The sequence below is a fragment of the Thamnophis sirtalis genome, unplaced genomic scaffold (genome assembly GCF_051295495.1).
Source record: "Thamnophis sirtalis isolate CommonGarterSnake01/CBP01778 unplaced genomic scaffold, rThaSir2_p1.2 scaffold_4, whole genome shotgun sequence".
NCBI classification, from domain to species: domain Eukaryota; kingdom Metazoa; phylum Chordata; class Lepidosauria; order Squamata; family Natricidae; genus Thamnophis; species Thamnophis sirtalis.
In genome coordinates, this window is record NW_028261384.1 from 94,962,788 (window position 1) to 94,990,437 (window position 27,650).

Here is a 27,650-nt window from a genome sequence, read left to right on the forward strand (position 1 = left end):
TTGCTAAAATGTTTGTGTGTCTCGAATTAACTTTACAATTAATACACAATCAAAAGGAACCCTTAAATATCAATTTTGGAGAAAAAAAATCATGAACTGAGAAAAGAGATTCCTCACATTAATTGAAACAAATAAACATTTAATGTAAATTTACATAATTTTATAAACCATCTAGTATTATAAAATTATAATTTTATAATTAATCAATCACTTTGCAGTGATATATACTAAACCTCAATATAACCCTATTATACCAAAAACTGCTGACTTTTTTTTAAAGAGAAACAGTGTCCCAGGATAGCTGAAACAATTTATTTAGTTGGAAAACTTTGGTTCAGACTCCTTTTAAGTTATTAGGCCTACTGCTAATCATAACCACACAACAATCCAAAAATAACCCTTTAAAAATTGTGTTAAGCTTCTTGAAATACAGCCAAAGAATTACATGTCCTAGCTATGTTTACTCATGTCTGTGCTGAAAATACTTTTAATCCATGGAAAACATGCATAGGATCAGCACCAAAACAGGACCTACTTTTAAGATATTGGTAACAGTGGGCTCTGCTCTCAAGATAAGGCCGGGGTTGGGCTGAATGTTAGCATTTTCTGCAGATTTTAAACATGGTGCATGTTCTCGATCAGCAGCCCTGGTTGGGAAAGGAGGAAAGGCATACAAGGTTTTATAAGGGTGGTGCATTTGACACTTTTCAGTAAAACTCAACAGACATACTGGTTCATAGTAATGCTATTCTAAATTTAATACCTTTGTGGCTAGCCTTAATCATGTTTCTATATTTTTATTAAATGAAACAAAAATCATATGACAGATTTAGAATGAGATTTTTACACAGAAAGATATTTTATTTGAACTTGCACTTTCATATAATAAATGCCTTCATAATCTCAAAAACATAAAGAAAAATGCTACTGGATTAAAACAAAGCAATCTGCTTTCAAGATTTTTCCCCCTAAGGAGAAATATTCAAAAGAAGAGATTGCTTTCAAACACTAATATTGCTGTGATTACATGGTCAATAATATGCAAACACACTAATATTCTTGTATGTATATGCATATGCAAAATTTCTTACTTCAGTTTAAATAGTTGAAAATATTTCCTCTTGGAAATTAATAAATTAGGGGAAAATATATGATTCCTGAAAGGCTGAGGAATGGCCTTGGGCTCTGGCAACTCAGACCCAAACTTACTCTCTACTTCTACTCCAATTCATGATGGAAACCTAATACATTTTTAATGGCCTAATACATTTGAATTTGGCTCTTGTTCTTTTCATGAAAAGTTTTTCAAACAACCATACCTTTTTGCTATGAGATTATTCATATTGATTTCAGACAGCAGACCTTGCTTGCTACATTCCTGGAGGAGGAAGTTTGTGCAATCACAGCTAGAACAACACAAGAAACACATGTATAAATTTCTGAAGGAACATGGCAAAAGACAGGTAAATGTCATCTGGTTTAACTGCCACCTATATGGTCAGTTTTCTACATCCTTATGAATTTTTTAAAGAAAGTAGCTCAACTTGTTTTAAACAAGGTTATAAGAATGTGTAACTTGCACCTTCAATCAAGATTTAAAAGCTATTTACAAACTATTCTAGATTGTTGGTAAGACTTAACTATACTTTTACCAGTAGCCTTTCTTTTGAGGAGGGGAAGTGGGCAGGGAGTGCTGGAAGGGAGTTGAGAGAATAACAGATCCATCCATGTTCAAGTTCTAGCTTCACACTTGCCAGGCAAACTTATCAGTTATTTATTTGGAAATGCAATTCTTAACAGAAAATAAGCTGCCTATCCAAGTCTAAAGGACCAGGATGTTGTTACGGTTTGTAGACTTACTTTCTTAATATATCTGTAGAATATGAATTTCTGCCTTATCTGGCATTAAATATATATTCATAAGCCTCTCACTCTGATATATAGGTTTGGACTCCAAGTTTCCCTTAGTTCAGTCCTTTCATCAAGACCTCTAATGGTGAACCTGTGGCATGCGGCTCTCTCTCTGTGGGCACGTGAGCCGTTGCCCCAGTTCAGCTCCGCTGTGCATGCGTGCGCGTCTCCTGCCGGACAACTGGTCTTCAGGTCTCTGCCGCGCTTGCGCGGGATGTGTGAGGGTGCTGCACACGCATACATGAGGGCGGGGCACGTGTGAAGCATGCACACCTACATAGGGGGCACATGTGGGGGGCATGCATGGGAAGGGAGTGGAGCATGTGGGGGTTGTGCATATGTGTGGCGGGGCACTGCAGAGGGGCCATGCATTCACATGCGCTTTGGGTATTCCATCTGGAAAAGGGTAGCTATTACTGACCTAGCCAAATCCCTTTCTCCTTAGTTGCACCTTCCTCCAGAATATCAACCGAGAGGACATATTGTGATTGATATTTAATACCCAATCACATACCATTATGCACAGTTTGATACTGCAGTACCCTACCCTAAGCATCACTCTCAGGGAGTCTGAATTGCAATATATTATAAAGTTTCCATGGCATTTGCCTGCTCAGGTAAATGCTGTAGCAACTTCACAATATATTACTTCAAAGACTATCTCAAAATGGCTTCTCTAGAGAGCAGCTGGTCAGGACTGAGTGGGTATACACTTCTTCTAGGGGAAAAAAGGAGAAAGAAGGGTACATCTGGAGGAGTAGCAAATCCCCCTCTGATCTCAGGCAGCTGTTGATATCATTTCTCTTCTAAAATGTATAATACACAATATTGACTTTTCAGATGTTAAATAGCAGCACAAAATTCTACTATGTTATTATCTCATTAGCAACTGAAATGATTTTAATCATTCTTGTTCTATGTCCAATCACAATCCAGTGTTGGGATAAAAAAATGTAGAGGTTTGGGGATACAACATAAAACATGCCCTTTTAAGGAATTATGTACACCATCTTTAAGAGCTATCTGTGAAAGGCCTTTATCTGAACGCAATATTTTCAGACTATAATTAAAATTTTCAAGGTTTGGGGAAATGCTGAAACCCAAACAAAAGATATAATATGAAAGCTGTGTCACTTCAACCTTCACAACGGGGGAGTATCCCAAAGAGACAGGAAACATCAACAACAAATAGCCTTGGATTGAGAAAGGCAAGCTTTGCACAAGGAATCTGCCAGGACAAAACAACCTCCCTAAATATAAAAATACAAAAACTAGGAGAAAGTTGAACTGCGCAAAAATATCTATTTTTTATGCTCTTAAAGTTAGCCACCTCAGGCAAATCAATTATTCTAAGCATGAAAAACAAACAGAATATATTATAAATTAAATAATTTTCCAAAATTACAAAATTATTTTGCAAAATATTTCCAAAATTATTGTAAGGAGCTTACAGTTGTTATTCAATAATGATATTGGCAATAAGGTCTTGTTAAAGTCAAATTGTCTCCCTCCTTAGTTACTGAAGCTAAATTACCCTTTATGCTGTTTTCTGACTTTTTCCCCCTCTCTAAAATAGAATTCATTGTATTTTGTAAAGATTGTAAAAGTTCATCCTCCTAGCATTTCTGGTAAGAAGTCAGTAGCCTAGGCATCTTTCCTGTTTTAGTCTTTTTTATATAGGTTTGCAAACTTCTGTTATTGTTATGAATTCATTCTTTTCTGTTTCTTTTATCTATGACCCTGCCCTCTTATAGGCTTTTCACAATGTGTCCCAACTACCATATTTTTCGGAGTATAAGATGCACTGGAGTATAAGATGCACCAAGATTTTGAAGAGACAAAAAAAGTTTTTGCACTCTACAGACCTCCCAAAAATGGCCTATTTTTCACAAAAACAGGTCCAATTTTTTTTCAAAAAAAGAGCATGAATATCCTTTAGGAGGCTTATAGAGTGCTCCTGGAGGGCGGGCCAAAAATGAGCAAAAAAGACCTGTTTTTTTGTGAAACAGGCCTGTTTTTTAGCCTTTAAGTGGCTTATAGAGTGCTCCTGGAGGCTGGCAGAGGCAAAACTGAGCAAAAAAGGGCCCGTTTGTTGCTCATTTCTGCCCTCCCCAGCACCCAGGAGCACTTTGAAAGCTTTCTAAAGGCTATGCAGGCCATTTTGATGAAAGGGATGGGGTTTCAGGAGGCAAAAAATGCTGTATTCAGTGTATAAGACACACCCAGATTTTCATCCTCTTTTTTGAGGGAAAAGGTACATCTTATACTCCGAAAAATACGGTACCTGAAAAGAAGTGGCAAATGATAATAGAAATTTTTCTGTGGAAATGCTTTCTTTAAGAGCCAGGGATAGAAAGTTGCTATTAATCCATTTTAGTAACAGGAAAAGACTTACCTTATTTTCCATGGCCTTTCGACTATGAAAATATTTCATGCAGTAAATAGTGCTGCACTGTTCTACTTGTTGCTTCACATTTTTATTTATATTTTAATCTTTTTCTGATATGAAGGACCAGATATAAAATTGGTTCTTTCCAGCCCGTTCATTGTTAACAACAATAAACCCACATAGGATTTCAAAGGCAGCTTCCAGCACTTGGTGGATATGGAGTCATCCAAAGTTTAAATTGACTTTATGCTTCCTGTCCTTCCAGGTGGCTCATCCAGAGATAATGTCAAAGTAACCTCCCAAAATGCCTTGGGCAGGAAGGTTGAGATATGATGATACAGCTAAGCTAATTCAGTCAGTTTTCTGACTCACGGAGAAGGACAAATAGTTCTTGCCTGTCCAATCTTCCAAATGCTAAGCTTATGTCCAATTTTCATCATTCCTAATGCTTTCTAAAAGTATATACTGCAAAATCTGTCATTGGATACCGAATTACCAGTCTGTGACTGTTATATTATATAAAGAATGTACATTTGTATTGTCTGCTTGCTTTAGATATAGTAGTCCTTACTTAATGGCTGCCTTGTTTAATGACTATATAAAGACTATATATAATGATGGTGTTACAAAAGACAGCTTTGCAACCAATCCTCACAATTTTGACCACGAGTGTCTCTCAAAGTGCCTGAATAGGATCACATTCAGGCACTTTGCAAATGGCATGCATTTACAACTGTCGTAACACCCCACAGTCACATCTTTGTGTGCTTTTGGAACAAACAGAATGGAGAACATAGAAATAAAACCATCAGTTTCAGTCACATGATATCAGTCAGCAAATGCTTAACAACAGAATGGGAAGTAATGCTATAAGTCTGTTGTGATCATGTGATTTTCTACTTAGCAATCAAATTGCCAGTACCAATTTATGGCAGCTAAGTCAGGACTACCTGTATTCTATCATTAGACAATGAATCAGAAATGGAATTGATTGAGAAATGGAACGCCTCAACTCACAATAGGTTACTTCTCTTCCTATGTAAACAGAATACATATTGGTAAGTAAACATATGTCACTAGTTAAATATCCTCAGAGTTTGATCTGAAACCTATCCATATTTTCAATTATTCAGACCCTGTCAGATAACAACATATTTAAGAGGCTAATTTTCAGAATTTAGCCCAATATAGAATTTATGCCAAATATATTGCCTGCTTTCCCCATTATCAGTCCTCCTCTCAACTACCATGTTTAAATATTATCCTCATCTTAATTCTTGCATTTTTCCCCTCCTATCTGGCTATCTCTTTTCTCAGTAAACTAATGGGTATTCACTTACTCTTACAAATGAAAGCCAAGATGAATGTATGGCCAACATTTTGCAGGTGACTTATAGTAATAGAGACAGAAATTCTAAGTACAGGTAGTCCTCTAGTTATGAATGTAATGGAGCCTACCCATTCCATTCGTACCTCAAGGATTCATGAGAGTGAATCTCGTATCAAGAATGAGATCACTTCCTGCTTTCATCCATGAAGTCACTAATTTAATGTGTTGGCAAATACATGGTTTGTTAAGTACACGAGGCATCTCAGGGTGAGGAAGGCCATGGGGGGGGGGCTAGTGAGGGAGCAGGCCCCCAAGGCCTCCCCAACCCACTAAGATACCTGATGTTTCCCCCTCCCTCCCACACCAGACTCACCTTGCAAAGATCTGTCTCCTCTCTGCCATGGTTTCTTTCCCTTTGAGGGAGTCTCGAGTCGATGGAAGATCCTGTGCACAAAAAGTGTTTGGGGCGCCTGTCTCCTACTCTTCCTACTCTCCCTTAACTCCTTTCCGCCACCACCTGGACATTTTTTGCCCAGACAGAGACTTGCCAGAGAATGGAAGCTTCATCTGCATGCAAATGAGGCCTTTGAAAATGAAGGGATTTGCTCCATTTTCCAAGGGTTCATAGGCATTTATGGTGCATTTCAAAACGGAGCAAATTCCTCCATTTTTAAAGGCCCCATTTGCACACAGATGAAGCTTCCAGTCTCTGCCAGGTCTCCATCTGGCCAAAAGGTGTCCTGGTGGTGGCAGAAAGGAGTTGGGGGGGGGGGGAGGAAGAGCAGGAGACAGGCACAGCAAACACTTGTCATGCAGAGAATGAAAGTTTCTGGGATCCGTGATCTTGCGAGAGTTCAGGCACCGAGTCTCTGCAAAATGGGATGGGTGCCTGAACTCACACGACATTACAGCACCCAGGAGGTTTCATCAATTCTTTTCTCCCTCAAAAGCAAAGAAATTGTGGCAAAGAGGCGGCAGATCTTCTAAGATGAGTCCAGTGTGGCAGGATGGGAGAGGGAAGCAGTTTGGGGAGTGGGAGCAGGGATAATAGGTTGAATGTTGTGATGCTGCAACATTCATAATTTTGGGACTTGCTTATAAACACTTGGGGTGCTTATCTCATAACTTCGAATGAATGCTTGTAACCCGGGGATTAGCTGTAGAAAGTTCTACATCTTCTATTTGTGATGTTACTACGAAAGGCACCTACTTGCACCGTTGATCAGCTTTATCCAGGAGTGGTGTCAGCTTCAGTAGGAATTCAAAGGCACAATTCACATCTTCTGTGAAATCCTGCAACAGCAGAACAGTACAGTATATTCTCCCTTAGATCTTTAAAAATCTAGGAATTGAGCCTTGGTAACTCTACCCCTAATTTGTTATAAATTTTAAGATGAGACAGTACATTTCAATAAGATATACCACTGAATATTTTAGAATAACTGGAATATGCATTTTTAATGTTTAATGAGGTTAAAAAATAATTATTTCACATTTGATATCCTGATAATTTTTCTGTTTCTGTTTGTAGTGTGCAAAGTGAAATTTTATAAAGTGGTTGCTTCTTTTTCCATACCTTTATACGTGGTAAGCTGTTATCTATACTTTATGCAATTACCTTGGATTAAAAAAATGATTGCTGCTTTGGGAAAGACACTCCTTAATTGTTTCCAGCTTTTAGTTGAATTTAATTATGAAGGGTAGGCTGGGTTTGTGTCTGCATTAAGGAGGAGGAGGAGGAGCAGAAGTAGCAGCCAATCATAATGATTTCCAATTTCAAAAGGGAGAATTTTGAGAAGTCAAATAAAAGCTGTTAATGAGCATTTAATTTTCTTAAAACAAAATTTTTCAAAATTATACTGCACGTCAATATAGGGACTTCACTCTTCATAGTCACTGATATGGCAAAGTCACAGTTTATATAATCACCACTCCCCTAATCAATAATTTTCTGTTTGTTTCTGTTTCCCATAATTTGTTGGTTCTTTTCTGTTTCCCATATTTTAAAAACCAAATATAGGAAACAAAACAGAGCATTTAAATAATGCTCAAATGTCACTCTGGTATATTTTTTTACCTTTTCTCCTGGAGAATACTTTTTCAATTTCACCAAAACTTGTGGTATCTAAAAAAAGAAAGAATAAAATTAATCATTTAGGAATCATTGTTCCTAGTCTTTTCTCCTCTGTCCTAACAATACCAAGATCTTCATGTCCATCTTAACATTGTTTCTTCCATATAAATCTATCCCTAATCCTCCCATAAACTTTGGTTCATTTTTCAAGATGATCCTCATATCAATTTTATTAAAAAACCGCAATTAAAAAGATAAAAACTAATACAAATTAGAAAGAATTAAAAAAAATAGAAAATATGGGAAACAAAAACAGAAAGCAAAACAAAAAAACAAAGAAAAAATAATATAGTAAGGAATTTCATAATTTATCTCTGGCCAAATTACCTTTGATTATTGTTTGTTAACTGCTATTGATAACAGCTATTAGGAAGCCCTCAGTCCAGGGATGGGTTGCTGCTGGCATTACTGCCGGTTTGGTGCGCCCACAAGTTTGTGTACGCGCTTGTTGGCTTGCATGCACATTTGACCATAAATGAAAAATAATAGTTCTGCGCATGGACAGAAGCAAAAAACAACATGGGAGAACCAGTTTGGGGGCGTGGCAAACTTGGGTCGCTGCCAGTTCCAGCGACTCAGGCTGCCAAACTACTACCAGTTCGGCCAAACCGGCCTGAACCAGTAGAAACCCACCACTGCCTCAGTTAACAGGTTTTATGGCACTGGGTCAATTTCCTTCAATACTCAGGGAAAGACGTTTTAAATACAAGTTTAAAGACTTACAAAATATTTTGGAATAAAAGATTATTAGAATTTTGATTTGGAAATCAAATGGACTAAAGATCCAAATGGATTTCAAATAAGATTTTGGAATTAATTGGAATATTCCTTCCTTTGGGAAAATACTTATGTTTTGAACTATCTTAAAAAAACATAATAGAATGAACTTTGAAGGTTCTACATTAAAGGGAATCAAAAGGCATTAAAGATTACAAATAAATAAATATTTAAATTTGACTTACTAATACAGAAGGATGCAAAATATTTTAATATTGGATATTCTGAATGACAATTTTTGAACAATGAGGTCATAAATTAATTTTAATAATGTCTGCCTCTATAGAGAGACTATGTTTAAAAGATGTCATGAAAGAGGGCATGTTATATATCACAAGATAAAGCCACCTGATGCTTTAGTAATTAAAAGGGATATACAAATAATAGACCAAAACCTGGATTATTTTCCTATATTGGATTTGCAAAAGAGGTTTGTCAAAGCTCCTTCTGTGGGAAGGACAAAGAAAAAATGAAAATAAATCAAATTTTAGGAGATTATTTGAAGGGATTAAAGATCAAGACTGTTAGCAGTGAAAAAAAGAAATATAAAATGCATTTATATGATCAAGGTTAAAACAGATACGTCGTTCTCTCTAGTAACCCTTAATGGACTTTTGCTGATCAAGACTAAAATAAAAAAATTCCTTTTATTCTTCATCAAATGTATATGCTGCCTGACTCACAGCAACTCTGGGTGATGTACAAATTATTTAAAAACATTTAAAAGAAGAAAACATCAACAACAAATGAAGAAAGATGGCAAAATGACAAAATCAGATGTGGAACAAAGAAAACAGTGCACATAATCTAAAGAGAGCTTCGGCCACTCACCAAAGGCCTGGGCAAAATAACAATATTTGTGAACATTTTGTGACATTAAAGTAGCTCAGCTAATGCCTTAGGAGAGTTTCAACCAGAGCTCTCTATTATATGCCATGCAATTGTAAATGTCTATATTCTTGGAAGAAATCTGAAGTTCTTCTGATATGATGGAGGTAGAAAAGGCAGATTTAATATCTCTGCTTAGCTATGACATTGGCTGAATATGAATAAGCATTTGAAGACACAGCAGTGACATTGTGGAGAAGATCCAAAAAAATAAAGGAAAGCTTTGATGTTTTTAATCCGATTTTCATGCTGTTTCACAAGTTAACTGTCCTATCTTTTATTCCATAATATTCCAATTTGTCCACAGGCTGTGCCTGTGTATATCTGTTTGTCTTTTTCATGCTTAATGTATTCATCTCTGCATGGACAATTGGATACATGATGTCCTTGAGCTGCAGTAGTGATTTATTGAACAAGCCGGGAATGTTAAGTTGCAATTTGTTGAGTCTCTTTTGGGGAATCTAGTAGCGTCATGGTGTGTTTACCAAGAAAGCCAGGAAGAAGAAAGACATAGCCATCTGGCTTATGTTTATATTACAAAAAATATTATGCAGCTAAATGCAGACTTCTCCATACTCTACAAAAAGACACCAGCTTAGAAGAAAGAACAAAGAATAACCTGGGCTTCGGGTCGCTAATATGGCAATGAATGTCACCAGATACACAGAGAAAGAATAGATCTGAAAATATATATTTATGCAGAGTCGAAATCAAGAATTAACATGGCTGCAGTTTTCTGCCACAATTTATGCCAAAATATCTGAAGAAATGGATCTGATAGGTCTGTAAATATCCTTATACTTTAAAAAGAACATCTAATCTTTGGTATATTGCCCCAGAAATAGTTTGACTTGGAGTTGCCAAGAGAAGTAAATGATTCCCCTTATGTTGGGGAATTCATACCATCAATGAATAGAGTCCCAGCCAAAATAAGTAAGATAATCCCATGTTCTTTCTCTCTTTATATCATCTTCTTTTTCCCTCATCTTTCTGCTCTCCCATACTACTCCTTACCGGGGAACAAAAATGTATATCCTTTGTCAGACACCTGAACAGATTACTTGCGGTGAATTTTTAAATTCCTGCTGAAGGCCATAGAAAATCAAAGTAAGGACTCTTGTCGTTTAGAAGCTAGCACTTCTAGCTAATACATGGTCATGTACTTGAGCCATTCTCCATTTTAATTCTTTAATTCTCTAAAAGTAACTTTTTTTCAATTGCAGAAAAAGCAAAAAACAAACTTACAAATACATCCATAGTTCATACAGAAAGCTAAAGAGCTATCTGAATCCACTCCTGACACTATCATTCTACAATGAATTTCTTCTACACACTGCAATGAAGAAGAAAAACAATCCACAAAAGTAACTAACCAAAGAAAAGATGTACTGAATGAGCATGAATTGGTTGAAATGCAAATAAAACCAGATTCCTTGGATATTTAATCAGGTTTGTGCAATGCCAGAGAATGTAAAAGAGTTCGCAGAAGATGTAGAAAACGCAAACAACATTGAAACCATATTTGTAAAGAAATAGTACAGATTTTAGAAAGAGTTCATATCAAATTCCTTCCATTCACCTAAATCACACCATTGGAATACACAAAGATAAGTGACTAAACAATTTTCTCTATTAGGAGTGAAAGAAACTGCTTTGTATCACTTCAGACAATTGGTCTATCCAATTTGGATTTGCCTGTAATAATTACAGACTCCATAAATAGGTTTTTGCAGCTGCGTGTGTGGAAATATCAGGAATTGAACCAAGGACGTTGCACATAGTCTCCTGCTGACATATTGTCTTCTCTGACCTTTTTTGAAAGCCAGATGATTATCATGAACACTCTTTCATGACAGCCTTCTGGTCAGAATCCTACTGAAAGCAGCTAAGCCCAGCTGTCTTTCCCTGACATTTAGGCTTACCTTGAGGAAAGTGAAGGCTGTCCATTTCAGCTCTTCTGTCCCCTCAGGAGATTCAATCAATCCCACAAAGCAAGCTTTCCAAATCTCCAGAATAAAGAGTGGGGATGGGATACGCTAACCAAGAACAGAGGGAAAAAAATAACAGAAAACTTCAGGTCTGATCAAAAGGAAATTACTTATAATACAAAATGATCTAGGGTTCACCATAAGCTAAATATGTAAATGTATAGTCTAATCATAGGTTTTCTAGAAATTCCATTTCACCCCAACCTCAACCAAACAGTGTAAATTCCTGCTCTCTCAAAATGTTTCCTGCTGCCAAGAATCCAAAAATTACTTGGTAGCCAATAATATGTAACAGAGTTTCTGAAAAGAGCAGCATTTTTTTTACTAAGCCAATTATGCATATTTAATTCCACGGAAAACGGAAAGGGAAAACTTTCAGTCAGGTCTCCAATCTCTGTGGGCTGATGGGCATGTTTGAAATGTTAGGATGTCATCAACGCTATGCTTGCAAAAAAGGTAAAGAAAAGCTTTGCCATTTTAAAAAAAGAGCTGAAATGGTAAAATGGCAAAAGTTCCATATCACCACTACTCCCAAAAAGAGAACATGGAACCCCCAAGAGAATCAACAGTATGTAGTAGGCCAAGGGTCTCATACCAAGAATCTTAATTTGCTGGAAGGAAGATGACTTCAAAAAAATGGAAGAGCAAGGTCAAGTAACTAATATCTCTCCATTTCTGGAAAGGAGATTGGTTGTCTGAGATACCAGATATGGAGACATAAAGAGATACATGATTGTAACATGGTCTTATTTACCAGCCTACCCACCAAGAAATTCCTTAAATAATTCATTGTATGTCATTGTATCCCCATTCAAAAAGGTGGGTTACTCTAGTCTAGATAGTTATTATATAGTAAAATAATATTGGGCTGTACCAGTTCAGAATGAATACTAGTGAAATGTTCTAACTTGATATTCCAATTATATGTTCTGCATATAAAAGACTATGGCTAGATCATATATCTGGCTATTCACAGATTTAGCTGCTGTATATTGTTGAACAAAATGAAACAATAGGCTCACACCTGATGATAAGCCATTTGGTTGAGTTCAACATATACTACATCAGGTCTGTCAAACTGGTGGCCTGTGGGCTGGATATGGCCCATGCAGGCCATGCTCATCCGGGCTCAGCAAAGGCAAAAAAACATCAAATATTTTCTCTATAGAAGGCCAAACAGAAAGACAAGTACAGAGATACTGAGAATTCCACTACGATCCATCCATACCTGCATCCTTTTCACCATCATCAATTGTTCGACTAAAGGCTGTGGTTCTCCAGTCAGATTCATGGTTCCTTCTAACAGCACCACAGCATGTATGGTGGGGAAGCCTGTTTTGTTTAACTGTTCTGAATGAATTGAGAGCATGGTAGGGATACTGTACAGAGAATTGTGACACAAAGAAAGAAGAGATTGGTTTAACTTTACTTGCATAAGGAGAAGAAAACTGTTTATTCCTTAACCTGTGGCTGTTGTTTGCTCACCTTTTGACAAGATTAATGCACTCTTCCAACTGAATCCGCAACTGATTATTGTTAATATGTCCCACATTGTCTCCCAATTTGGCAAGGGACTGTTCAATTGCATTCCAGGAAGCTAAACAAAACACCATAAAGGTTACATTTAATCACATAGTTTGTCCAACAACCCAAAATATATCTCATATCTCATTTATTTTTCTTCTAGAAGATTCTATCTATCTATCTATCTATCTATCTATCTATCTATCTATCTATCTATCTATCTATCTATCTATCTATCTATCTATCTATCTTCAGAGACAAGGTTAAGACTTCTAGTCTTTCTGGTTTAACTAATAACCTCACCAATTTGCAGGCATATACAATTTTGCTGGATGTAAAAGAAGCCTATAAAGTTCTGTTTTATATCAATTCAGTCTACTCATCTGCAGTTGCTATCCAAAGTCCTAACTTCATTTTAATCTAACCAAGCATGTGTACCTAGATTACTGTAAGTGTGCTATTGCTTCCTTGAGTTTCAGGGAAGGGTTGGAAATAATTGTTAAGTTTATAAGGTTTTGTGGATCCACCACAAAAAACAACAAAAAATAAGAATCACTAAGAAACTGATTCAAGCCTTATAAAGAATCTCAATAAAATACTTCTATCATCAACTTAATTCAAGTGAGCGCACTAGTGAGTCTGAAGCCTGGAGACTAAATGTTTTGTATTAAAATCTGCAGTATGTTGCTCTTTTCATAATGTTAAAAAATATCTCTTCCATATGAACACTGGCTACATACATGTATCTTCCAGCTTGGCAATATGAATCAGGGCCCGATTTTTGGTGCTCCCCAGGATTTTCACCAGACGCTCCAAGCACATGTTGAGCTGGTTCTCTGCAGCCCCCTGTTCCATCAGTTCTTTCAGTTTTTCTGTATAGAAGGCAGCACACCGCAGCATCCAAATTAGAACACTCATCAGGGCACGACAGAGGCCAATACATTCTTCTGCCTTACCGTGGCAGCTGCAAGTGGAGTAAGAAAGGTACAAAATAAGTCATATCTAGCAAAAAAGACTATCTTGCTTGGCATGCAAACATATGCTGCAGAATTTCTATGGTCTTCAGAAACACAAATGTAATAATCCTAGCTCCTTTAGAAGGGTGTGGGAGAAATGCAAAATCTCACAAAAAGTATCAGAGAAAGACTTCCCCTACTAGAACATGGGCTATGATGCAAAGAAAGTAAAAAGATATGAGACAATAGGAAGAGGAACCTGAAAGAAAGCTCTGGTTTTCATCATCATTCAGTTGTCATGGTGGCCAGATAAATCTCAACTGTGAGATTTACAGAAAAGATAGATGATCTTATTTCTGAAAGCTTCAATGATTTCTGTAAACTTCTTTCCACTTGCCTGCCTACCACTGAAATCCCAGTTTCATAGCCATTGCCCATTCTTGAAAGGCCGTATTGTTGCATTATGCTACTGGGTCCAATCAAGTTTAGTCATGGACATACTTTCCTGTAGCTACATCTCAGTTGAATTTAGCGAGAGTAAACTCTGTTTATGGAAATGATGAGCTCAATAGTAAAAGCAGTAGAGCAAAATGGTGCAAGAGTACATGCCGGAACACTATGTTCAACACAGTAGTTTAAGCCACAAAGACCTATAAGTACCCTACTATGAGAATAACTTGCCAATTACAAAATGCCCATTTCACATCTTAATTATGTGGTAAAATTGCATGAGTGCTTAATCTTAGCCTGCCATCTGTAATGTTAGCATAGAACTGCTACAGCATACATGTAATCTGAATACCCCAAAATATAATATAATGCAAAATGTTATTACTTTGATTTTTCTAACCAACTTCCTGTCTGTTGCTTTCTTTTGGGGATTTCTCAGGAAAGAGTAAAATATCAGGGGATTTGTATTATCAACCAGGGGTATCAAAGTAATGACATCAAACATCTTGCATAATGTGGCACCACAGGGCAGGTTGTCGCTTTCATTACAATTCATGTCTTTATTTAAACAAATTAAAAAGGGAAAATATTCAATCATTCAGTGATTAACATAACTGGGCCCAAAAAGCAGATGGGGGCTGAGAGAAAAATCTTGTTGATGGGACAAGTACTTTTTCAACAAGGAACAATAATCTCGGAGCTGAAGGGTTCTGATCAAATTAAAAAGCAGAACATTGAATTAAGCAGAGAGAGGATTAAGTATTGGGCTTTGTATCTGGCTGTAACAGGTGTTTATCAGTGTTCTGGTAACAATTTAATATTCATTGTTTCTATTTTCTTATAGGAAGAGAAAGTTTCTGTTTTCTCACATTTCAATCCACTCCAGCACCCTCCCCTGTTATCTCTATATAACACATTTAATCTGAATTTAAAAAGGTAAGATCTTTACAGAGTTTTAATTTTTTTGAAATAAAAGATGAAGTAAAGTAAAAAAAAAAGCCTTATCTAACAATTGTGGTTCTCTCAGGAATATTGAAAATGAGATAGGAGAAATTAGCGTACATGATAATTCTATATATATTCAGTTGCTAATTTTAAAAATCCAAATGCTTCTCTTCACACACACAGCATAGTAAAATATTTTTATTCCTCCTGTTCTTTTTTGTATTCTTTATGTTTTTTTTAATCTAGCTCACTACCTTAATCGTTTTTATATATATATATATATATATATATATATATATATATATATATATATATATATATATATATATATATATATATATATATGTTATATTTGTGCTGATAAATAAATAAAGGGAGACTAGTATAGATCTATTTCAAGCTATTTAGCTCTCATCAGCTAGCCATGGCTAGTTGATGAGAGCTAAATAGCTTGAAATAGATCTATACTAGTTTCTATTTATTTATCAGCACAAATATAACAAATGTAACAAAAAGGCAACAGTAAAAAATATTGGGTTTCTGTCTGGATGGTCAGTTATCAAAGGTAGTTTAGTGGCTTCATAATGCTTGAAGATTGGACCTGATTAGCTATGTAGCTTCCTTCTATTCAGATATGCTATCACAATATCTCAGACTGATGAAGAATGTGCTTGAGCAAAGTTATGGATAAAGTGAGTCTCACTGTATGTTCTGAGATATACCTTAATAGTCAGTACATGTTATTTTGGGATTCATGTGTTAGAAGTACATGATTTTTAGAGTTGTGAATTCCATTTATTTGTATTGGAATTTCAATGGTCTATCAAAGAATTTTTGAAACGTTACAAGAATATATGACTGCATGTAATTAAAGCATTATTAATAGGATTTGAGTGATCTGAAATATATGGCTTTATTTCAAAACGTAAGAAATCTCTTGCTCAGATTATGGCAACTAAGCAGAAATTACATTGTTTACTTACATGCAATTCATTTACCAGGATACTAAATGTATCGCTAATAAAGGAGAATACTTGTAACTCAGGGTTGACATGAGGGGGTCTTTGGTGCTCTCTGAATTTGCTTGTTTTTTTGCAGACATTTCATTACCCAAACTAGGTAACATCATCAATGATCCTAGTACCTCCACTAAATGTATCATTTTATCTCAGTGTGCTTATTCATAAAATCCATTTTCAGTTTTCACAGTGTTTCAATCTTCTTCTTTTGTTCTCTCTCTCTCTTTTTTTAAAGGAACTTTGGCTCTTTTTGTTAACAATGATTCTTTCTCTAAGAATCACTTGGCTTCAAAGATTGCAAAAAGAATTTTGCTTTTGAGACAGTGAGTTTTATCAAGAGCTTACACTGTGAATAGAAAGGACTAAAGAGACCACACCATCTGGGAACTGAAGTCAGTGCAAATACTCATACATAAATACATTTTGTGACTGTAATAGCATAATTAAAAGACTGATCTTAGCAACCAGCAGGCATTAGATTAGCCACTGCCTGATAATACCAGTGTCTCATCTATGTTCAACACATATGCACCTAAACATACAATTCATTCCCTACCTTAGACGGTCACAGAACATGTCCATAATTTCGAGTAATGACTGGACACAGAGATCTCGGGAGAAGTCATCAAACTAAATTAGGGACCACAAAAACATTACAACTGGTCTTAAGTAATACAAAAATTAAGGCAGACATGGTCTTGAATCTTGTAAGGTTAATGTTTCCTACCATTTTTTTCTTCTTTTTCACTTCACTGTTTTAAGAGTCTTATACCAACATTATTAATAGATAATTCTGTTCCCATTATGTTTTATAAAAATGTGTCATACTTTATATTTTACAATTAAGTCTCAAATGGAAATATGTTTATGATTTAACAAAATATCACCAAGTATTGCCTTCTTAAATGGAGATGCAGTCCAGTCTAAAATTGGAAGATAATTACCATCTACTGAATCTTTACCTTTTTTTAATTCACTCTACCCGGCGTAGCTTTTAAAACTTCAGCCACATCTGATTTTAAATCTTCCTTGAAAATGGATGATCCCAGGCAAGAGGAGAGGAGACTTGTCATTTTAACCAAGTCTTGAATCCAGCTTTCAGTGCAAAATTTTGAATTAGGTGCTAATTAGCAAATTAGAAATTCTGAAAATAAATCCTGGAGAAAATATAGAGGCAGTCCTCTATAACTGAGTCCAAAATTTTCATTGCTAAGCAAGGCTGTTGTTAAGTCAATCATGTCCCATTTTACAAGCTTTTTGCTATTGTTATTAAATGAATCACTTGGTTAAGTAAATCATGCAGTTGTTAAGGGAATCTGCGCCCCCATTGACTTTATTTGTCAGAAACCTCCTGGAAAGGTTGCAAGTGATAATCCCAGGATTTTGGGATACTACAACCTGTCAACCCTGAAGATGCCCTAACTGTGGCCATTTTCTTTTCTGGAGCTTTCCTCTAAGGAGGTTTCTTTTCACATTGCTTCAGGGCTGACACAGCCTGGAGCTAAGGGGCCAGGAAAGAGGGTGTAGAGATAGCTGGGGTGTTGCAGCCAAAATAAAATTCTTTCCCCTGGGAATCAAGAGCGTTCGTCCAGGTGTTAGAAAGATGGGGACTGAGATCACCTAGCAACTGGACTACATGTTGATTGGACTGGAGACTCTGGGGGGAAGTGACAAAGTTTTACTTTTAATTCAATGTAAATACAGCAGAAACTTAGAGCTGGTTTTCCACCAATTTGAGAGCCAATTTGATATGACCCAATAAATGTTCTTTAAGGAATATGCCTGCCCCGGAGTTCTCATTGAAGGGCACGTATTACTTGGAACCTTGACACAGCCATTATACATACATGCCAGTTGCCAAGCACCTGAAGTCTGATCACATGACTGTGGGAATGATACAATGGACATAAGTGTGAGAACTGGTCATAAGTCATCTTTCTCAGTATCATTGTACCTTTGAATAGTCATTAAATAAATGGTTGTAAATTGAGGATTATCTACATTACACTCTTTATATTTTTATTTTGACAGCCAACTGCTAGTCAGTTACACTTAGGATAAATTCCCCCATTTTGTTATATCATTGTGTAGGTAATGTTACTATGCTTTACCAACTCAAAATTAACTGGGTCTACACCACATGCTAAACCATATATTGTACTGTATCTTGAAAACTACAATGGCTGAGTCTATACAATAATACAAGCCAAACTGTATAAACTGTATCAGGGTCAGGATTAGCCATGAAAGCCAACTGGGTAAGCCCTGTGACTCACCTCATAAGGTTGTTGTTGTGGGGAAAATAGGAGGAAGAAGGTGTGTTGGATATGTTCACCCCCTTGAGTTATTTGTAAGAATAATAAAGGTAGCACACAAATCAATAAATAAATAAACTTGCCAGAGTGAATGAATGCAGCCTTAAAACATAATTAAATACATGATTCTAGATTTAAAATTCAAAGTTTAATTCTGGGAAATGGCAAATAAGGGATTTGCCCAGGGTAAGCCGACCAGAATTACTGGGAGTTGGGCAGTGTATGCATTGTATAATTATTTCTCAGGAAAGGGAGAGGAAAAACTATAATGATTGTGGACTCTGAGGCCTCTATTATCACATACCAGTTTGAAAGGGTTCCAAGACTATGACATTTCAGGCTAATGAAATATATCTGCACATATTTTATGAATTTTTTTAGTGAAATGCATATTTACACTATTTGTTTCTTTGTTAAATGGATGAGGAAAGAAAAATTTGTTGAAGACAGGTCTACAAAAGCAAGCAGATGATAATTAGGCAATGCTGCCAAGTGAATAAGATTTTATAACTTTAAATCTTCCTCTTTTTCTTGTTTTACAAAACTTGCTAAAGTACACATATAGAATCAACATTCATGGTACTATATTTTCAAGCATGAATTATAGAAGAAATGGTAAAATGTTGCACTCAGTCATATGGGCTAGAATTTGCAATAAAGCTCTAAGGGGAAACTAACACTTCTCCCTGGCTCACAAAATCTGCTAAATTGCACACCTGATGTCATATCTGAACAGGTTTATGGGGGTTCTGAATATACATTGGTGCCCTCTATAATGAGCCAAGCCTGCAAAGGGCAGAATGACAAAATTCAGAGGAGGAACATAGATAAATGTTTGAATACTACCTTGCTGATGGCCATCAGAACAGTAGAATACGACACCATCTGTAAACACGAGAAAGGGGGAGATGGTTACAAGCTAAAGCTAATATTTAATCAAACCCACAAACAAGGTCTGCCATTTCAACTGCTGTGTAAAAGGGTGAGGGACAGCAAGGTCACCTATCAGCAATATAGCTTTGCTGAAGCACTGACCTGGCACAAATTTAAACAGACATTTTTAGGCAATGGCATAGTTTCACATCAACATTAGAGTGAGCAGCCCAAGAAAAAAAAGAAGTTTTAAGTGAAACAAAACAGCTTCTCTTATGGCAATTTTTACCAAGAATCTCACAGCAATGGGGCAATTCATAGCAATGGAAAAACAATAAAAACAGTCACCTCTTTCATTTTGAGAATAATGATAAGAAAACACACCACCATTACCATCATCATAAAATTTGTACAAGGTTGTACAACTACAAGTACAAATTTGTACTAACACCCTTTTGAAGAATAACAGATGTATCCATTGTACAGGGGGGGGAGACACCCCCATGTTAGCCTAAAATGAGTTTATTAGCACCTTTTAAGACAATTTCTATTTTAAGGCATAGGCTTTCACAACAGTTTTTATTCTTTGGGCCATATAAGATTTTTTTTAAAAAATGGCTACAAAAGCATGAATTAAATATTCATATTTAATCCATTCAAATAATTGAACCCACTCCCCACAATAAAGTTAAAGATTTGCAATAGTTCTGCAGATCAGCATGAAAGCAAAGAACAATGAAATTAATTGATTTCACTAAAAGAAACATTAATCTCAAAATTTAAAGTGGACATGTGAATAAAATCAGGGGTAAATGTCTATGGAGATTCTCAGTCACCCAGGTCATGATCAAAATATGTTTTTTCAAGAGGCAAATGGACTTTCTGGTTTTTCTTTGAAGACGTTTCGCTTCTCATCTGAGAAGCTTCTTCAGCTCTGTTCTGACCTCAGAGCTGAAGAAACTTCTTGGATGAGAAGCGAAACGTCTTCAAAGAAAAACCAGAAAGTCCCGTTGCCTCTTTAAAAAACATCTTTGGGAAAATCAGGGATAGCATTTCAGTGACCTACACAAACCTTTCTTACAATTCAGCAAAATGAAAATAATTTACACAAACTGAAAAAGATTAAAATTGCACAATTATTTAAAAATTGCTCCATGAGCTACTTAAAACTGGATTAGCCCAGATTTTTTTCAATTTTTTTCAAAGATTGTCCTATAGCTAAAATAATATTTAACCCATTAACATTAATTTACATCCTCTGAAATTGAAAGGATTTATGATGGGGTTATTACCTGAGAACTGATGGCATATTTCAGATAGGACAGGAGTAATGGATTTGGCGATGGGCCAATCATGGCCTGTTCAAGAAGTGCTTCTGTAATTTAAAACAAAGGAAATTCTTTCTAGAAAAGTACAATCATTTTCACAAAGAATAACAACAGCCATAATTTGGCCTATTAAAATCACTCATGAAATTGGATCACTTTCAAGAATCACCAAACTCCTATACTTTTGCAGTGTTTTGCAGAGTAACAGAAGCAAATAATTCAAGGGAGAAAAAGAATTTATGGTATCCTTTGTTCAATTAAGCCACCACTCTCTCCTCACATGCTAGATACACTGCAAAGGACATGACCCTATATAAGTTCTACAGCCTCAGAACTGTGGAAGAATCTCTGTCAAGTGTCTCCTTTACACTCTGTGTTTCTTAGGAATGAGACAGAAAGAAGTTTAAGAACTGAACCAAAAAATATCACAAAGCATACTGTTGGCATGAACTTCCCAATGGCAGTCACTGGATTTTGTAAAAATAATCATGATATGGTTTTGTGATCACTTCATATCTTTTTGGGGAAATGTTTAAATGTTAAATAATACTTTATGAAGCTGAACTATATACCAAGGCTTTGCAATCTGAGTGTTTATTAAGATTTTTGGTTGTATCAAGCTGTGTAGTGGTAAAAATGATACTAAAAAATTATAAATGTATTTGGTTTATAATTTTGATTGTTAAGAATGGTTGTTCAAAATTTGTGATTTATCTGTTTTGTAAAAGGCAACACTGTCTACTAATCAAAGGATGCAGGAGGATGATAGAGATGTTGTGGTATTTAACAACACTATATTATAATATTGCATTTAGTAAACCAGTGAATATCGATAAATGTAAAATGAGAGAGATTTTTATTTTCTTTTTTTCATTGATTATATTCTTTGATTTGAAATTTTTCTAATTTTTTTAGATGTAAAGGTATTTGTTAATTGCACATGTTAAGTATGTTAAATAAAAAATAAAATAAATAATTTTAAAATAATTTATTAAAAAATATTAAAACTTTTTTCTATAAAGACAAATACAGAAGTATATAAAGAAAAGAAAGAAAGAAAAAGAAAAGTGCAAATAAGAATATAGCTGAAGAAATTTAAAAAGATAGTTAAGAAATGACTTTTGTCCTTCTTTCCAGTAGTTACAAACTCATTTCAGATAACCCTCAACTTACGACTACCGTTGGGGCTGGAATTTCTTTTGTACAGTGAATCATTGCAGTTGTAAGTCAAGTTGGACTCAATTTTGCAACAATTTTTATGGCAGTTGTTAAGTGAATCTCCACAGTCTTTAAGTGATGCTGCAACCAGTTGTGTATGTAAGCCCGGTTGCCAAGAGACCAAATGTGATTATGAGATTGGTGTGACAGTTGTAAATGCAAGTATAGGTCATAAGTCACTTCTTCTAAGGCCATCATCACTTTGAACCATCCTTTAATTAATAGTCATAAGTTGAGGACTACTTGTGCCCCCGCTCCTTAAAATTACAATAATGTCTTCAGCCCTTTATTCACTGTTTTTTCAATCATCAAATCTAGGAATCACCACATCACTTTTTCCATTTATAGCAAAGTCTATAAAAGATTTCCAGGCTTTTATAAAAGTACTTACTGTTTCATCTCTGACCAAACAGGTCGGTTTTGATATTTCTGCTACTTCTGCCTTATTCACAATGCATTCCTTCATTTTAAGTACTTCGTTTTTTCTCCTCTTTTTTTTGAGTATACAATTTATGTTGTTAAGTGAGAAATTTGCTAAGTGAATTTTGCCCCATTTTATGACTTTTCTCACCACATTTGTTATGTAAATCATTACAGTTCTTAAATTACTAACATGGTTGTTAACTGAATCTAGTTTCCCCATTAACTTTGCTTGTCAGAAGGACACAAAAGGGATTGTATGACTCTGGGATATTGCAACGGTCAGAAATGTGAGTCAGTTGTCGAGCATCTAAATGTAAATCACATAACTATGGTGATGCTGCAACAGTTATACTAGTAAATGTGAAAAATTATCATAAATCACTTTTTCAGTGCCATTGTAACTTTGAATGGTCATTAAATAAACTCTTGTAAATGGAGGACTACCTGTAGTAATCTTGCTGCAGTTACCATATATAAATCTGTATTCCATAAGTTTTTTCTAACAAACTTCCCTTAGGTCCCAAATAAAAAGAATTCTGATTTCATCTCAATATTAATCTTCAGAATCCTTTGTATCCTCATATATTCTCCAATTTCTTTTTCTTTTTTTTCACAGGTCAACAATGCATAGTAAAATATTCCTTCATGTCTTTCAGATTTCCATCACTGACTTGAAATACCTTTATACAACTTAGATAATTTTCCTGATGTTCTATTCTACCAATACATCATTTTCTAAAATATCCCTTAAAAACACATGAATTTCAATCTCTCTATCCACATTCTCTCCCATTGATCCACCTGTATATTGTAACCAATACTCTCTGCCCATTTTCTCACACAATCTTTAATTTGTTCCTCTTCTGTTTCAAATTCCAACAGTTTATTTTCTTTTGGAATTATATGTTCATCATTTGTACACAATTCATTTCAAATTTTGTTTTAGGTTGTTTAATCCTCATTATCTTTTAATCTACATTAAACCTTTATCTTAATTGTGCATATAAAAACCACTGAAAACTAAATCTCTCTGCAGTTAGTTAATTGTTCTCTTAAGTTCATCTTCCTGTGTTAATAAGTTTTGATATATTAACAATTTCTCTTTGCCTGTTGTTTCTCATCTATAAAATACTTCCTCTGCTGAGGAAATGTTTAATTATAAAGCACTATAAAATACTTTCTCTGAAAAGTTTTAATTAATTATTTGAACAACTACAGATGAACATAAAAGGGCACAGGGAGAATCTTCAACACATAGTTATGGTTTTATGGTTTTCCTTAAGTTTGTTTTGATTAAGTTGTCTCTTATCCTCAAAATTCCATTTATTCTCCCATTTCTAATCAAGCCACAATTCTTTGTTTTGGAAACATCAGCCTTTCCCATGAACATTAATCACAATCTCATAGATTAGCAATCTTAAAACTATTTGCAAAGCATCTAACAATTTCTGAAAAATTAACTATTAAAATTTATTTTAAATTTACATGCTTTAGCCAGTGGACCTGGGTGGGAGACAGTGTCTGTCTCAAGAATCCTTGAAATCAAAATCAAAATTATTTGATGCTGAAAAATAATATAATATTAAAATCTCATCAAACAATCATGAAAAGTGGTAATGATAGTGAGTACATCAATTTTAATTTTCAATATGCAAAATACTGATAAATATAATCACCACGAATAAAAGTTCATTTATAGCCTTCTATAATATTTAAAAATGGGAAGGGGATCTGAGAGAAAAACATTTAAGAAACATTGCCCTAAAATACCAATAGGCAGAAGAAAAGTAAGTGTTCTTTCTTCCAACTGTTTAAATATAGCACTACCGTATTTTTCAGAGTATAAGACGCACCGGAGTATAAGACACACCAGAGAATAAGAGGCAGCAAAGTTTTGAAGAGGAAATTTTTTTAAAAAAGTTTTTGCACAATGCAAACCTCCAAAAACAGCCTGTTTTTCATGAAAATGGCCCCGGTTTGTTTTTTTTAAGGGCATGAATAGCCCTTAGGAGGCCTGTAGAGTGCTCCGGGGGTGTGTGTGCAAAAACGAGCAAAAAATGGCCTGTAGAATGCTGCTGGGGGTGGCCAAAAATAGCCCTCTAAAAGCCATGCACGGCCATTTTGGCGAAGGGGCGGAGTTTTGGGAGGCAAAAAATGCTGTTTTCAGTGTATAAGATGCACCCAGATTTTCAGCCTCTTTTTTGAGCAAAAAAGGTGCTTCTTATACTCCGAAAAATACAGTAATTTATCTTCATATCTCCCAGCAAAATACATGAATTTCTGAAATTAAGAAATCTGGAGTGAAGAATAATTTTAAACCAGGAAATGTCTACCAGAAATCTAGCTGCCAGATTTGGGGCCAATTAAAATTTCCATAACTTCTTAAAGTCAGTTTCTTGAAGATCTAATTCTAATGGTTTAATCAGGAATTTATGATTATATGGGTAAATGTGGCTAAATCATTCACAACCAAAAAGGGTCCAGTTATCTTATGCGGATGACAATATTATATTAATCACTGCATTAACTTATGCAGTGACATCATGTCTCAGATCACCCCCAAATTGTGGACCAGATATTTAAGAGGGAAAATGCTCCCTTTGGAGATAGAAAGTATTCCCTCAAATTGATTAACGCCCTTTCTCCTACCATCAAAGCTTCAGGCTTGTCTGGATTTAATTTTAATATTACAACTCATGCTGTCTGTAGCACAGTCTTGGCAGGAGACAACCAGAAACCAAGCAAATCTGACAAAAATTGAAAAGGAAGGTGTATAAAAGTGCCACTTTTTACAAGCTTTCCCAGCAGTCTCATAAAAATAAAAATAGTAACTAACCTGAGGAATAGAACTAAGTCCTGTAATAGTTATACTTAAAAAAAAAGAGTGAAGTGAAAGTCCCCTAGTACTACTGTGTTAAGCCTACTCTTAACTTGGGAGCAGGGCCACAACAAAGCCACCTTATAACTCCCAAGTCTCAAGGTAGTTCAGAAGTTAACGTCAGAGACTATTAAGGCATTCACAAGAAGAGACAAGTTGTCCTTATCAGGCTCTGTTAATAAATAATCCATCAGGACAACCCATACCATATCTATGGCATTGCCTGCCCTAAAATAGATTTAGATAATTGATTTCACTCAAAGAACTTGAAGTTGTTCCACCATCATCCTCTCAAAAAATGGGAAATTCAAAGATGGCCTGAAATAATTAAAAAGCAAACAATCTATTATTGGTTTTGTAACAGGTGGCATACCACTGGTACTTCCCCAACATAAGGATAATTACGGATCAGTATTTCCCTGATTAATCTCTCAAGGATATGTGGTTGCACAGATTCATCAAAACACCATCTTCATAGACTGAAACTGATCCAACAAGCCAGGACAAATCAATGCAACATCATTCAATGATGTTATGAATATAAACTAAATTGCTTATATACATGGTCAACGGTAAATATGGCCAAGAATATAAGCAACTTCATCTATAAATGAAGTCTATAAAGATATCATGCTTTGCTACCAAAGATTCAAGGAGGACTTCATTCTTCTAAAAGGGCCACATTAGTCACAAAATCACTTGAAAAATTAACATCAATCCCAAATCATATAAATACTATAATTTAGAAGTAACTAAATTCCATTAAACTTTTCTTCGTATCATATAAATTTAAAGTTTTGTGGTAAGTCCCATCCATAATCCATATTCTTCACAAATGAGCTGCTTTCCTTCCTATGTACACTCTTTTCGACTACACAATGGAAACCCACAAGTATGTTATTATAGCCTATGTACTTTTTTCTACTTCTTCCACTTAACATGTTTCTTACAAGTCATGCATCCACACTGCATGACTTTTCCAGCCTCCTACTTCTGTTTTCCTGTAAATACTGGACCTTGCCTTTTCTTCTGCTGACACATTCTTTTACCACATATGCCACCATTAGTACTGTATATTCCAATGTGGTTTTAATATCTATTCCATTGTTCTTTCCACTACTCACACACATATACCAAGAATGTGTATGCCTTTCCCATCAATCTTTTAAGGAGAACACCAACATATGTTAACATTTTTCAGGACAAAGCATGGATAAAAAGAAGTTACTAGACTTCCAAACAACCCTAACACCCAAGTATCTTTCCTTTTTATACGTACATCTTGTGCATTACAGTTTTAGTTATTGGAATTTGGGGTTCTAAGAAGGGAAAAAGTAGCACGCAGAAAGCTTTCTGTGTTCTACAAATAATAACTCACTAGAAAGAACCTCTGCACATGAGAACTGATATTTCAAACTCTACATCTTTCTAAGAATTAGTGATTCTTCTAACAATTGTTCCGATGGATTGTTCCATGCATCTACTGTCATTATTCCAAATGCAACTGTTAAAAATTTCAATTTTTCAGTAATCAATAGGTCTTGCCAGGGGTGCTATATTTAGCAGCCGTTCAGCTCAAATAACCCCACTTCTCATACCCTATATTCTGGGTTTACCTCTAAAGCAATTTTAGAAAAGCCATACTTGCTGCAAATTCTGGAAGCGCTAATAAAGTTTTACTGTTTTATATTTATATTAATTGTTTTTATGCACATTCTTTCTATGTAAATTAGATATATTTGCACAATGTTATTTGTAGTAGGAAAATTTATGGTGCAGGGTCCTTGATGCTCTCTGAGCCTTCTTGTTTTCTTGAAGACATTTCATTACTCTAAATAGGTAACATCATCAGTGCTAGTAAGGAGTGCTATTTGCTGCCAGTTTATATTTTTGTGTCTTGCCTGTTTGTGTGGGTGGCAGCGGTCTTAGAGATTCTTTGGTTGAGCTATTTACTGATGGCTGTTTGGCAGTTTCTTGATTGAGATATAGCTTACTTGATTGTTGGTCTGAAGTTGACCTTGGAGTGAATCTATGCTGATCTGAGTGCTGATTATTGATGGAGAGGTGCTGTAGTCTTTTTCTCTTCTGGATTGGTTGATTGTCTCTTTTGTATAATCTATACATGTTGTTAATGTTTATGTGTCTATTGATGGCTGATTTGTCAGAGTGCCAGGCTTCTGGAAATTCCCTTGTATTTTTGGACTTGGCCTGGTCTAGGATTGTCAAATTTTCCCAATTGAAACTATGGTATGTATGTATGTATGTATGTATGTATGTATGTATGTATGTATGTATGTATGTATG

At 35.4% G+C, this 27,650-nt stretch overlaps 1 protein-coding gene across 3 annotated transcripts in view; it reads right to left on the reverse strand.

The window, feature by feature from the left end:
- Positions 1–27,650, reverse strand: part of MED24 (mediator complex subunit 24) — a 61,573-nt gene that overhangs the window by 26,886 nt on the left and 7,037 nt on the right. For all 3 annotated transcript variants that reach the window (XM_014074197.2, XM_014074189.2, XM_014074181.2), the window contains exons 3-13: positions 20,792–20,874; positions 19,473–19,511; positions 16,868–16,941; positions 13,682–13,905; positions 12,903–13,014; positions 12,646–12,796; positions 11,352–11,465; positions 7,708–7,755; positions 6,841–6,923; positions 1,320–1,406; positions 536–647 (exon numbers count right to left, since the gene is read on the reverse strand). In XM_014074197.2, the coding sequence (XP_013929672.2) occupies positions 536–647; positions 1,320–1,406; positions 6,841–6,923; positions 7,708–7,755; positions 11,352–11,465; positions 12,646–12,796; positions 12,903–13,014; positions 13,682–13,905; positions 16,868–16,941; positions 19,473–19,511; positions 20,792–20,874 (1,127 nt within the window). The remainder of the gene's footprint in view (positions 1–535; positions 648–1,319; positions 1,407–6,840; positions 6,924–7,707; positions 7,756–11,351; positions 11,466–12,645; positions 12,797–12,902; positions 13,015–13,681; positions 13,906–16,867; positions 16,942–19,472; positions 19,512–20,791; positions 20,875–27,650) is intronic.